General features: G+C 30.4%; 1 protein-coding gene across 4 annotated transcripts; it reads right to left on the bottom strand.

The window, feature by feature from the left end:
* Positions 1 to 650: 650 nt before the first annotated feature.
* LOC129285572 (uncharacterized) lies at positions 651 to 6,090 on the bottom strand. Of its 4 annotated transcripts, none has more exons than XM_054921311.1 (3): positions 5,937 to 6,090; positions 4,778 to 4,956; positions 651 to 3,202 (listed from the first exon to the last, which is right to left on the bottom strand). In XM_054921311.1, exon 3 carries the CDS (start codon positions 2,855 to 2,857, stop codon positions 818 to 820), a length of 2,040 nt encoding a protein of 679 aa, XP_054777286.1. In that variant the 5' UTR covers positions 2,858 to 3,202; positions 4,778 to 4,956; positions 5,937 to 6,090; the 3' UTR covers positions 651 to 817. The 4 variants fall into 4 exon arrangements, with proteins under 4 accessions (XP_054777286.1, XP_054777288.1, XP_054777289.1 ...); XM_054921313.1 differs by lacking the exon at positions 5,937 to 6,090 and adding an exon at positions 5,839 to 5,923; XM_054921314.1 differs by lacking the exon at positions 4,778 to 4,956 and having other exon boundaries at positions 5,937 to 6,087.
* Between the last annotated feature and the right edge of the window lie 8,973 nt (positions 6,091 to 15,063).

The raw sequence follows: 15,063 nt of genomic DNA, 5'->3' as shown, positions 1-15,063 counted from the left end.
GTGGGGAAAGAAGTGTTAAAACAAAGTGATATCTAAGAATTCAATTCAATTATAAATATTTAGCATCTGGCAGGAGTGTCTCAAATACCACAATAACGATATATAAACAAAAAAAAAAACATTTAATTAAAAAATAAAAATCATTAAATTTGATCATTATTTTCAATTAAATATTATATTTATAATATTGTAAATTATTTTTTATTCTTCGATGAATTTTTTTTTTCCATTTTTTATACATTTCCAAAGGGTATTGTCACATGCAAAGTTTACTTAAGAATTTAAGGGAAGTGCTTAGTGTCATTGTGACGCAAGGTCGTTTGCACGAAAATAACGTAAATCTACTACTAAATTAAGTCATGATCAACCTACTGACTACTATTAAATTAAGTCAGAGATCATGAATATACATACAAAGGCAGACATGAAAAGATTAAGCAATTTTTAATGATAGTAACAGCTTTCTTAAAGAATGAAAGTTAATTAAATATCTTATATGAAAAAGCAGTATCAAATAAGTAAAGCAAACCTAATATATATTAACATTGTGCATGATTGGACTACAATATTGGCGGTTCCTAATATGAAACCAGACACACTAATCACGTTAAACCTTTGATAAACTAGAAACAAACACCAAAATGCATGAATTGTGGCAAGAACATAAATTGAGGCATTTAAACATTATGCTGTTCAAGGCAGCAAGCTGGATATAGGAACTTTTTAACATGGCCCACCATACCACGAAGAATGAAATCCACAACATGTATGAAGACCCACAAACAATAAAGCCTAACCATCGACAACAAACTGAAGTCTATACACGAGGTTTTATTGAACAAGCACAAACAATATACACAAATCCAAGCACGAAACGTCCCTGGATCCTAGAACGACAACCTACATCTCTTGAGTCACTAGACTGACTCCCTTCAACACCGTCAAGTGCGTTCTTGAGACTCCCTCCAAAGTACAACATGAGGTCGCCACCATGGACCCTGCCCTCTGGCAGGCTAAAATCAAGGCCTTTCTTCACACCACTGCAGCCAACAGCAGCAACATGCCCAGTTCTATCTTCCTCTGGCTTCTTGGCTATCAACAAGCTTAAATATGACGGTGATTTCATTGAGAGTGGAACCAGAACCTCTTCTGGTATAAGGTGTTGTCTTTTAGCAGGTTTTTCCATGGAATCATAGCAATCAGACACAACACTTACTCCTGAAGATGAATTGTTGTTGTCCATGCTGCTGCAGGCAGCAGAAGCAGAAGGTACGAGACCTTGGAAGAGTCCTGGTGCAATCAGACTCGCCTTGCCAGTTTCACGCTCTTGCATCATGCTGCTGTGTGCTGCACACAGACCACTCTTGCCCCTTGCAAATTTCTCACATTTTCCTTCTCCCCAGTTGCATCGCTTCCCTCCACCGTGAGCCTTGCAGAAATCTGTGCTACCTTGTGCACTCTTTCCACACCCTTCAAATTTGCACCGTTTCCCACCACCATGCCTGACACAGCAATCAGTTCGGCCTCGTGCACTCTTGGTGCAGCCTGGCACAGCACACCTCTTTCCACCACCATGGGCAACACAAAAGTTTGTGCCTCCATGGACGCTCTTAGGACATATACCACCTCCATTGAAATGACAGCGCTTCCCTCCACCATGTGCTTTGCACAATGGGGTGCTCCCTTCAGCACCTTTGGTACAACCTTGAAAAGTGCAACGCTTTCCACCACCATGTGCCTTGCAAAACATGGTACTCCCTTGTGCGCCCTTAGTGCATCCCGGATACTGACAACGGCGTCCGCCCCCATGAGAGATGCACAGACCAGCCTGCCCTTCAGCACTTCTGGTGCAACCTTCTACCTTACATCTCTTACCTCCTCCATGTCTAATGCAAAGTCCTGACTTACCTCTTGCAGCTTTAGTGCACCCACCTGGATACCCACAACGATTGCCACCACCATGTGCTATGCAATAATCTGTCTTCCCTTCAGCACTTTTAGTACACCCAAGATGCTGGCACCTCTTCCCTCCACCGTGGGCCTTACAGTAAGCAGTGCGGCTCTCAGCACCCTTGTTGCACCCTGGTTTCTGACATCTCTGACCACCCCCATGTCCAATACAAAGGCCTGAAGCACCGCGTGCTCCCTTTGTACAGCCAAAAAATTTGCATCTTTTTGGATTGCTCATGCGGTTCTCTGAACCCACCATTGTGGCCTGGGACCCAGACATGGTGCTAACGGAGCACCTTGTGCCATTGGAAAGTTCCTGGTAAAGCTGGGTTTTTGTTCCAAGAATTTGCAGTTCCTGTCTCTGCACTGACATTTTGGCATTGTCCATTCTTGGAGCCAAAAGAAGTGATGGCATATAGCCACCTGATTTCTTTGCTGAGGTAGAACCCTCGTCAACAACAGGTATCATAGAATAATTATTTCCAGCAGATGCTTGGCTCGAAAGACATGGCATGTTTACATCAGTCTCCGCTGAGTATGAGTAGTCCATCACACTAGATGCATCATTAGTTCCTCCAGAAAGACCAAGTTGCAAGATTGAATCACCCTCCGATGGCATAAGCTGAGGAAAATGGGTGGCGAATTCTTTCTTCTTATTAAGCCCCAAAGTGCAGGTGTCATCATGATATGCCCTTGGTGGTGGGCCCAATCCCAGAACCAATCTGCAACCATCATCAAAAGCATTGGAAAACTTCATCCCAAGATTGCTCCCAGTATGCCTGTAATTGGTTCCATTGGCTTTTCCCAACGTAAGGCCGTTCAAACATAATGCAGTATCACCAAAATTATCATCTTTCCCAAGTTCAGCATCAACAGGACACAGTACAGCTGTCTTGTTAAGATCCATTATCCAGATGTTGTGCACTACAACTACAAAAGGTTGAACTAAGCAGAACACTTCACCACATGCTACTCTGATATCTAGTTCTACATATACATCAGAGATAAATGACTAGGAAGAAATTCCAATCTAGAAGCTCCACCACTTACAAAACCCGATGTGTCTGATCTGTCCATTTTCACTATACTCCAGGACAAGGTTGCACAAATCTTACACCAAAGCCACACTAACAAAAGTATCTTATAACGTCTCCTGGAAAGAAACCTTTCGAAAGATTGCTTAACAATAATGTAAAGAGTTCACTGGAGCTTCCTGTGCTCCTTTTGGACAAATCATTGAGCTTCATCAACCCTGACAAAGAAAAAAGGAAATTCATTTTCAGAAAATTTAATTAAAATCTAAAGGGATAGAAGATTAATCATTCTTCAACACACAACATACATCCATGTAGCCCTTTATGCCCAGAGAGAGAAATAAATTCAAGGGATTCAAGGAAAAAGGAAAAGTTATGTCATTTTCACACGAGCTCAGACATCAACAGAAGAGAAGAGTTCCTGAATGACATGTTGCAACTTGCAAGGGTTACAGGTACATTGACAATCAGGGGAAGTGTAAATGGACATACTATATTATCATGACTGAAGACAAAGAACAAATGAAAGTTACGTAGCACATAATTATTATTAAGAATCATCAGAAGCAAAAAGGAATCAAATCTAAATCATACAGAAGGAAACAAAACTGTACAAGTAAATATAACAATTTAGTTTGCAGGTACTTAATGCTAGGCCATGGGGGGAAAGCAGGGGTGGTTCAACAATCATAAGAAGCACAAGTTAATGAAGACTGAAGAGTCATTAACAGAATGGCAATGAAGAAAACGTATAGAATAACAAAGGAAATAGGTGAGATGAGCATTTTCAATGAAAAAACTTCTAAGACAATTGTCGTGAGAGTATACATGAAAATCAACAACTTCAGTCTCAAGTCATCATTGGGTCTCTTCTCTAATGAAAGTTGTTTTCCATACTTGCAGATTCCAAAGTATAATGTTTACATACAATTTGCTTTCTATGCATAACAACTGCTGCTAGATCTTTCTTTTCGTTGACACTAATCTTAACACAATTCGGTTATGGAGACAGTGCCTTTGCAAGTTTGCTGTTAAGCAGGCCACAAAAACAAAATAAAAATAAAAATAAAAAGTAAAAACTTGTTGATCCATATAATATATATTAGCATGTGTTTTCAAATCATTTTTAAAATCATTCACAACAGCAGATGTTCTTGAAGATTCTAATCATTATAAAGAAAAAAAATAAGTCCATAAAAATTTTAAAATAAAAGATAAAACAAAACAAAAGTAACAGCATTCACCCAAATTGACATTTGAATTGCATGATCAGATATCTGGCAGAGCAGAATTATTTCTTATGCAGATTTCCAAACAAATAAAAGAACAAAAACAGAATACCTAGACACCATGCCTTTAAATTCATATTTCATGAAAGGTTTTACAAAACAAATCAGAAACAAAGACCCAAATTAAAATTTCCAAAGAGTATAATGTCATTCTTAAAGATGGGGGGGGGACTTTTTTAAGCAACAGAAAGGGAGACATCTTGAATTCCAGTAACAAGAAGTTAAAAGAAATATAATTTTGTTTCGACAATTTGTAATAAACATTTCTCAGTGGGGGAAAACTGTCAAATGTCAAACAAGAGAATTTTGCATTATAGTAGAGAATTTCGCTCAAAACAGAATACAGAAATAAAGCTCATTTCATTTAATTAAAAAGCAGCTTAAAGAATTTTTTTCACAGAGAAAGTGCAAATTTCGCTATGGTGTGAAACAGAACCAAAATGACAAACAAAATAGACCAAAAAAAATTGGAAAAATAAAAATATAAGAAAGAAGTACTCTGACCTGCCTTAATTTAACAAGGGTAGGATCCATGGCCACTGAATTTAAATGAAACTCCAAAGTCATAAAGCCCTTTCAGTGTACGAATTAAATGGGAATTTTCCTACTGAAACCAATTTTCCATGTATACCGAAGAATGCCAATACCTCCCCAAATAAATTATTCGTCCCACAGATTAAAAACTGCAGATGAATAAGGTATTAGAAGCTCATAAATATTTCTTATTTCCTAAATTCTCTTCTGTCCAGACATAAAATCTCCAGAAAGCCAGTGAAGGAACGAAAATTTACTTCTGCATAAAATTTGAGCGTATAAAGTAATCCAAACTTCAGAGTAGGAAGTAATAGAAAAGACGGCATCCAACGAGAACCCAAAAAACCAACCAAACATACTAGCATAGTTCACCGTAATCAAACACTCAATCATCATATACTCAACAATAATCAAGGTAAATTGCCAGTAAATAATCACGTTCATAATAATACAGACAGAATCTGTAATAAAAAAATAAACAAGTAATACAGAATTTAGTCGCATGAAATAGAACAGCAGATCAAAGCAAACTGGGTAGAAAATCCGCAAATTTCCCGGAGCCTTAGCTCAAAAAAATGAAGACAACTGACTGAAAACTGGAAAAAAAAACTACTTAGTGGTTTAATAAGAATGAATATTGAATCCATGGTATTCATTGAATTGATTGCTTTCTTCGTCATCATACTGAATGTTGAAAGGAGCCAAATAACCAGATCGAAAACTACTGTTTCCTCAAAAAAAAAATCTCCAGCCTGAAAAAGCGGAACTTCCAGACCCAAATCTGGCGTGCTATTCACTAAGAAGACAACTCAGTAAAAACTCACAAGCCAAGTTCAGTTGACACCCGAAAGAACCCTGAATCCAAAACCATACTCCCGTAGTTTGAAAACCACCGTGACAATTACAGTGAACGGAAGCAGGAGCAACAGAAGGAACTAAAAACCAGATGAACCCAGAAATCACCTCATAGCAACATCAAACAAACAATTCATATAATGAAAAGATCTCAAGATATAAAACAATCAGCTTACGGAATAACAAACGAAGACTGAACTATAGAAAGCGAAAGAGCAAAATCAGAAGATATAACGTGTTTATTATGTATAGCGAGAATTCTCAGAAGGCCTACCGGATCTAGTGAAGGGGGAGTAGGACGGAGAAGAAGAATATAATTACGTAACAAGCCCTGAGCCAAGTCGGAAACAAAGGGCGGCTCTGTATATTTATTTCGATAATCAAAGGGGGTCGTTGTTAAATACGGAAAATGGGCCCAGGTGTAAGAACGAACAAGCTTCACATGCTCGCTGTGGGCAATGGCAGGCCCTTTAGAAAAAGGGTTATGTTGAAATCCCAAAATTACCCTTGGTCTGAACGGTTCATGTGGACCGGTCGAAGGGTGACTTCGTCTTTTCGCGATTTGTCCATCTTTCATCAGTGGCCACGGCGGAGAGATTTTAGTGGCAGACGCTGGTGCTGTCGTGGCTCGCTCGTGTAACCCACATTAAAGTACAAAAGTGGGAGAGCAGAATAACCTGCGGTAATCATATTTAAATGTATTAATTTTGACCGTTGATCTTGATGGAATACAGGTAAATGATTCGTAACTATGAGAACAGCCGGTGTTGTAAAGTTAGAGAGTGAAGGTTAGCGCAGACGATTGGAAGCACTAACTGCAACCTGGTTGGGCGATCTGATAGAGACATGGTGACGCGATCATTAGCGTCGGATTCGTCTGCGACGCCCTGCGCCAAATATTTTAATCGAGAAAGAAAGACTGAAAAATCTTCCCAAATTCTCAAACGGTAAACCACTATCACAAAATGTGATGTTAAGGTAATTTTTTTTAAAAGATTAAATATTAAAAAGAATAAAATATTTTTAATTTTTTAAAATATAATTATTATTTTTTTAAAGTATCTTATTAAATAAATTATTTTATATTTATTTTAAAATAAAATATCTTATTAAATAGATATAAATATAAAAAAATATGCTTAATTTGAATACAAGTAACTATTTTATTAGAAGTGAGATTTGATTAAAGATATTTTATATTTTCTAATGGAGGAAGTAATTTTTTTTAAGTTATTGGATACTTGTTTGGCATTTCAATTTTTTGTCAAATAACTATCTTGTCCCATTTTTTATATTGAACTCAAGCTCCACCAATTTTATAGCTTGATTTCTTCAAAACCAAACTTAGAGAATTTTGAAAAATATTTTTGTTCTTTGGGGAAGATTTGAAGCAGAAGATTAGAGCTTTAACCCACATTAAAGTGGGTGAAATGATTCTTCTATTCACATGGAGGTCTTGTTACACTTCATCCTTAGTTTTGTAATGAGACAAATTAGAATCAACTGACAGAACATTATGTTTGAGTTTGAGTCCAATATAGTAGATTTCAATGAGCTTCAAACTTTGGTTAAAAAAAAAAAACAGAGAGCTTCAAACGAGCCAAAAAAGATATGCTTTTATTCTATTCAAATTACTATGCAAAATTTAATAAATGTTTAATAATATGTTGTAGAAAATTAATGATATGTTTTATAAACAAAGTTGAAAACATTTTTTTAATTTGCCTCATAAATAGAACTAAAAGAAGTATTAACGATTTAAGGTATCAAAAAGTATAGACTTTTCATATTTCAAACTGAAAATTTTAACAACAGAAATAAAAAAAATATAAATTTTCAGATTATGATGTTAAGTTCTAGCCAACTATAATTATGAAATTTGAGTAATAATTATATAGATACTCTCTCCCTTTAAAAATCTAAATAATTTTTTAAGAAATCAGATATTTAAAAATGTAAGATATTTTTAGTCTTTCGAAGTATAATCATTATTTTTTTAAGTGTCCCTAATGATAAATGATTTATATTTATTGTAGGATGTTTAATTGAGATAAATATAAAAAGATAGAGTTAATTTTAAATAATTAATTAATTTATTGAGATAAAATTTGATTAAAAATATTTTATATTTTTAAATAAAGAAAGTATATGTATTTTAAAGTTTTTACACATATAATGAAAATACAGTATTTGTTATTGTAGTTGAGAATTCGTATAACCTGCCTGTATGAATTTTGTTAACATTTGACAAAGGACAAATTTAGATCTCTCGAAAGTAACGACCGCACAATTCATTGAAAAATAAACGAATATAGAAAATGATAATGCAAAGCTTCAAATTTATCTCTATATATTTCATGTACTTTCAAAGAAAAGACTTGTGTACTTATTTTTATATATTTTTATTTTATCAAATTATGATAATTGGACTTTAATGCATTAATAGTATTAATAATAAAAATTTATTGTGAAATAAATCATATATAAGATATTTACATGTTTTAGTTTAATTGAAAGCAGGCACCTTAAATATTTGTGGCTAACTATATAAGTTTTTTTTTAATATAATTATTTGACTAAGTTAAATTTAGGGGCTTTTGCATTAATAACTTATACTGTAAAACCAAACCAAACCACCAACATTAATGAAACTTTATTTTTTTTAAATTGTCTTATATTTTATGGGACAAAAAAAAACTCCATATGTCCTTATATATAAGACTTTTTTTTTAAGTTTATTTTGTTCCTGAATATAAAGAGTGTCATGATATTTTTAAATAATTGAACAATGTTACCTTTATCATGAAAAATGGAGATACTATTTGTGTATTTTATCCATCAACACTGCGACACTAATTTTAGGGCAAAACTAAAAAAATCATCATGATTTTATATAATTTTAATTAAATAATAAATTTTTATCAGTACGAAGAACTGTGTTAAAAACACATTATATATAAAAATAAAAAAAGTAATTTTATATTTGTTTTATAATTTGGCACGGAAATGAGTATCAGTCTCCCCATTCTCTTAGACTGTGCACTTTCCTTTAAAAAAAAAAAACGAAACAGGGGTCCTAAATTATGAGATAGAGTATTAATTAATAATTAATTAGAAAGGGCACCCTACAGTTTCAATATTTTCAATTTGACCGTATCGTAACACCATAATAAGAATCCAAGAATTGGATTCTTCATGTGTGGTGCTACTTTCGAGACAAATGTGTTGCCGAAAAACAAGTTGCAGGCTTGCAGCAGATACCAAATTCCAGTCCTCCTCGTTATTAATCATTAATTAATACAACAAATAAATCTGTGTAAATGTCAATAATTATACTACATGCTTGCGTTAAATCAGTACGTGTCCTAAGTAGCAGTATCCTTTTATTCGGCTGGCAAAAAAAAAAAAAAGTATCCTTTTATTCCCGGTCCTATATGAATTCAAGTCCCTTTTAATAGTCCAGAAAGGTGATTAAATATTCTGGTCAAAAAAGAAAAGTGATTGAATTATTGGTATTGCTTAGAAAATAAAAAAAATCACTTTATCTTTATAAAATACATCTTCTTTAAAAATATTTCTTTCTTAAAATAATCTCTTACTCTACCCATAAAAAAAATGTGAAAGAATAAAAATTGAAAGAAAGTATCTATACTCAATATTTTTATGCAAAGTAACTAAGAAGAAAGGCTACATTTGGTTTCGGTAAAAGGATCACAAATTTTTAGTAGAATGTGAATTATATTAAGAATAGGAGGGGTACAATTTTTGGATGTATCATTCATTCATCTCCATATTTGTTATTGAGTTTTTTTTTTCAATAATAGTAACAAAATAAGTTATGTGTTTTGTGTATAAGCATATTTGTTTCACAGTTCAATCCTTAATGTTTCCTTCTTTTTTTTTTGGCCAAAAATCCTTGATGATTTCAGATGAGAAAAAAATCATACATGATTAGGCTTTTTCAAAATAAAAAATCACAACCCATTAAAAAATTGAAATGGACAGATATAAAATTAAATGAATGGATAAGATTGCGTATAAAGAGAAATACTCATGCACTCTCTCAATTAAAAAAAAAACAAAATAATAATTTAACAACATGCTTTGATGAGTATAACATTTATGTTTTACTCCAAGTCTAATGCAATGGTTTGCAACTGTCAGTGTCAACCTCCAATCGTTTTTCTTTTTCTTTTCCTGTTTTTTTTTTTTTTTACTATAAGGCCACAGCAAAACCATACAGAAAATTAAAATTAGGTAATGTTAGAAGCTATAAGGTTCCTATTCCTTTTTCTAATGCTTTTGTTTTCTTGACCCTTTGGTTATAACTTAACCCTTTTATTTTATAATATTTCTTCTTCTATAAAAAAAATAATTCTTTCAATCTTTACAGTTGATCTCTGAATTTTTTGAGTCTACAAATGAGCCCAGTTTCTAAATGTTTAAAGGCATTTTAATCATTTTTTGTAAATCAGTCCTTTTATATAATTGTATAAATTCACATTCTTACAAGGGAGAATGACAAAAAATTTCCTAAAATATGTAAATAACAAATAAATATTGCAAAATGTGATAATTATTTTGTAGTTTTTAGAGACTTGTTTGTCATTTAGTTTTAATGTAAAAAAACTTTTATACAGATCTGAAAAATAAAAGAAAGATGAACAAACTTTAAAACATTTTGCTAGTCCGTTTCAGTCATTAAAAAAAAAACAATAAGTTATTTTTCGATTGGAACTTGTCACAGATTTTTAGTAGTTAAATTTCACTGATGAATAACTTTGAACAGGGGCAGTAGCTAATTACTATTCTATTATAGTCATTTCATCAAATAAAGTAGTATTTTTCAATGTTAACTTGTCAGTGATTTTTACTAGGTGGGTTAAACACGCCACTTCACAAAAATTAAAATATCAAACAAATTTTAAAGGACTACACAATAATTGTTATATTTCATAATAATTATTTGATATTTATATATTTTAGGGATTTTTTAATCATTTTGTCACCTTTCAATATCACTTTGTTTCTTTAGTGGTCCAGCACCACCAGCTTCTATGTCATTTCCCACAAAAAAGGAAAAATACTTAGCATAAGAAAGAACCCATTTGTACGTATGTAGCTACATACTAGAGCTTGGCATGAAGCTAGGCCTAATAGGCTGTTTGTTTAAGTTTATTTCTGTAAAGACTTGTGATTGAAAAAAATAATATTTTTTTTTAAAAAATTAAGTTTTAAAGCATAAAAAATGAGCTTAGATTTGGATAACTCTTTTAAACTCATTTTTATTTTAACCATCAAAAATAAAATATTTTTAATTTTTTAAATTGAATTTAAATTTTAAAACACATGGTTGTCTTTAAAATTAGAGTTTCTATTATTTATTTTGATTTTTAAACATTATAATTTATATTTTAAAAAAAGAATATGAAATATTGGAATTAAAAATTTATTGTTAGGCCTGATAGGAAAAAAGGAAAACAAACTTAGCATAAAAAAGAACCCATTTGTACATATGTAGCTATATACTGGAGCTTGGAATAAGGCTAGGCCTAATAAGCTGTTCGTTTAAGCTTATTTTTATAAAGACTTGTGATTAAAAAAATAATATTTTTTTAAAAAATTGGATTTTAAAGCCTAATCTTGATAATTAGATAGCTCTTTTAAACTCATTTTTATTTTAACCATCTAAAATAAAATATTTTTAATTTTTTAAATTGAATTTAAATTTTAAAACATATGTTTGTGTTTAAAATTAGAGTTTCTATTATTTATTTTGATTTTTAATCATTATAATTTATATTTTTTAAAAAAATATGAAATATTGTAATTAAAAACTTATTGTTTTTAAATTTAAAAAATAATAAATTATAAAAATGGGTTCTAAGTCTTTTATATAGGAATCAAACTTTAAAAAATAATTGATTTTAAAATAACAAGACTTACGAACTTAAGCCCATAAGAGCTGTAATTTGGGCTCTATCATTTACCATTAAACCTAAAAGTTTAATGGAAATGTGAAAATAATAAAATTAAAAAAGCATATCTCCGCAACGATTAGGTCAATTTCACGTAATTAAATTTTAAAATCAATTTTTTACCAAAGGGAATTTCTACAGTGAGGTTGGAAAGGTGCAACATAATCATGCTACCTTCCATTCAATGCCTCCCCATAAACTCTCAGAGCCAAAGTGACGGTAGTTAGGTTCAAAAAAACAAAATTTTCCTACTCCCTCCCCTCCCAATCACAAGGGTTCTTTAACTAGCTCATTTTGAATTAACAAAATATGATTAAATTATTATTTTTATTTAAAAATAAAAATTTAATTATATTATTACAATTTTTTAAAATTTTCATTATATTCTCTTTCATGGTTAATAAGTTTAAGTGAAAATAATATTAGAAAAGCATGATTAATATCTTATACTCCATCCATTTAAAAATGTAAGGTATTTTTGAGGAGTTGAATGTTAAAAAATGTAAGATATTTTTAATCTTTTGAGGTATAATTATTGTCTTTTTTTTAAAATTGCCCCTATTGATAATAATTTTATATTTATTATAGAATATTTAATAGGGATAAATATGAAAAGATAAGGTTAATTGAAAAGTAAGTAACTATTTTATTAGGGGATGAGATTCGATTAAAAATAATTTATATTTTTAAATGAAGAGAGTAATATATTTTATATTAAGAACTAAACAATTCTTTAAAAAGTTTCTATAATAAAGACAGGAGGGAGTATTTTTCTTGAGATAGATAATTCATTTCAAATAAATATTAATTATTTAATTAATTTGAACATTATAAATTTATGAAATAATGAACTTCTGTCTTTCAAATTTATTTCAATTATTAATTTGGTTCATTAAATTTGATTTTTATTAATTTAATTCTTTTAATTTATCTCATTTGCCAATTTGGTCCTTTTATTTAAAGAAAAGTACTATTGTTAAAATTTATTGATACGAATAGCATAATATTAATGCATCTATATAAATTAAGGAAAAAGAAGTGTAATAATTTATTTAAAAAATTTAAAATTTTAAAAAATAAGATAATAAAATACAGTGTAGTCTCTTTATTAAAAAAATATAGTGAGTTATCAATCAAATTTCAGCCTTATCATCACCCCAGAGAGCTGTGTTGCACTGTCTCTAGCATGGCGTAGATCTTTACCCAATGTTGCTATTATGAGTAGCTACTTGTTCTTTCCCTTTCTTCCAAAAAAAGACAAAAAAAAAATTTATTATCTGATTCTTACCATTAATAATTATTTATTTATTTTTGAATTGATATTTTTATTTTATTTAATAAGATATTTTACCTAAATATATATATTTATTTATTAAGGACATCATTAAAAAATATATTAATTATACTTTAAAATATTAAAAATGCTTTAAATTTTTAATTTTCAACATTTTAAAAATTAATGGAAAGAGTAAAGGATTATATTGATAAAAGTTAAATTAATTTAAAAATCAATTTATTTTTATTTAATTATATATATTTGAGAGATTAAATTATTTTAAAAATTAATTTATATTTTACAATTTTCAAAGCCAAACCAAGATTCCATTCAAATACTACTGTGTCTGTCCTTCAAAAATCAAAACGAGGCCAGCAACGCTTCACTTGCCAGTTTGAGGCCTCCACCTGACTCATCATCAACTCACTGATATTCCACATGTCGCTTTCCTATTGGCGGAACGGAATATAAGGACCCAGCGGAATCAAATCGGGACGCTCACAACCACACACACCTAACCTACCTTCAAAAGCAGTTTTCTTTCACTCTCTGTCCGTAGATCCGCCTGCTGCCGCGTCTCGGAGCGCGTGTGGTCCCACGACATCATTACGTCGTGGGGCCCACCTGGGGAAAATGGGACGGAAATGGAGAAACGTGTTGGTAAATCCCATGTGATTATCACGTGTCGAGGGGGGATTCGTTTTGCGTAATAATAAGCAATAATAATATGGATTAGCACCCTGAAAAGATCGATGGGTTGGTGACGCCACAGCCACAGCTCCTCACGGAGTCCACTATGCAATGAAAAAAAATAGAAAAAACACAAAAGATTCTTCAAACTTTTTTTTTAATATACTACTAAATTTTTCAAACACAAGAGATTCTTCAAAAGCTCCTCACGGAGTACATTTTATTAAACTCTGCTAAATTTTTGAAAAAATAATATATTTTTTTAAAATATATAAATGATAATTTAGCTTGCAAATATTCATATTTTATTAATACATTTTATTAAACTCTACAAATATCTATATTTATTGTTGTACTATTGTAAATATAAAAAAATCATAAATATTTAAATAAAATTTGTGAATCATTCATTTTTAATAAAAATAAATTGATAATTTATATAAATATATTAATGACAAAAAAGCATCTAAAAACTTTAAAAAAATTATAACATTTTGAGAGACTAAATTATCATTTATATATTTTAGAGGAGTTTTATTGTCATTTTTTTTAAATTTTTTTCTAAAAAAAAGTTAGATAGGTTGAATTCTTAAGACCATCAATATCAAAGTATATTTCCCAAATTTTTAAAAATATTTATAAAAATATTTACAAATTATCTTTAAACAAAATTCTTATAACAATAATGAAATTTGAACTATAATTGTTTACAATACCAAGGAGTTTTTATACTTGAGTATTATTCACGCAGTACCCCATTCTTATAGGGAGTCATCTTCAGTGCTTAACTGCTCATAATTTTTTATGAGATCTAAATCATTTAGAATTATCTGAATGCTTTAGATTTAAAATTTAAAATTTATATTTTATTTTATATTTATTAATATAAAAAATTACAAAAATTATAACTTTTTATAAATCAACTTACTAGTTACCACCAATTGGGTCAATCTAGATTTAATAGCAAATATTTTTATAATTTTTTATAAATTGATTATCTAAATTTAAAATTTTTAACTTAATTTTTTTAAAAAAGTTTTTTAAAGTTCCTGTTCTGATGTCATCTTTATTTTTTATATTGTATTTATCAAAATAAAAATTTATAAAAAATAAATATTAAATATGGATTGTTCAAAATACTCTTGGTTAGTAAAATTATAAAAAAAATATTAAATTAAATTATGTAGGTTAAATCTATATTATTCAAATTGGTTATGAACACATTTTAATTTTTTATAAATTTTTATTTTTATAAATATAAAAAACTTTAAATTTGTACTGTTTAAATATGATTGGAGGGACAGGCACAAATGAGCACCGATGGACCCATTCTTGTTGTGAGTTTGAATTATGTGACAGCTATTTTTTTAAAAAAATAAAATTATACTACGTCTGTTACTTCACAGCCCCATGGTTTAAGGACCGAAATGAAAACAAGTTTTATAAAATTAGAAATC

Source organism: Prosopis cineraria, unplaced genomic scaffold (assembly GCF_029017545.1).
Source record: "Prosopis cineraria cultivar Desert tree isolate PC_DT_omini unplaced genomic scaffold, ASM2901754v1 PC11, whole genome shotgun sequence".
NCBI classification, from domain to species: Eukaryota; Viridiplantae; Streptophyta; class Magnoliopsida; order Fabales; family Fabaceae; genus Prosopis; species Prosopis cineraria.
Note: the sequence above shows the minus strand (reverse complement) of the source record. Positions and strands in the feature narration are given on the sequence as shown.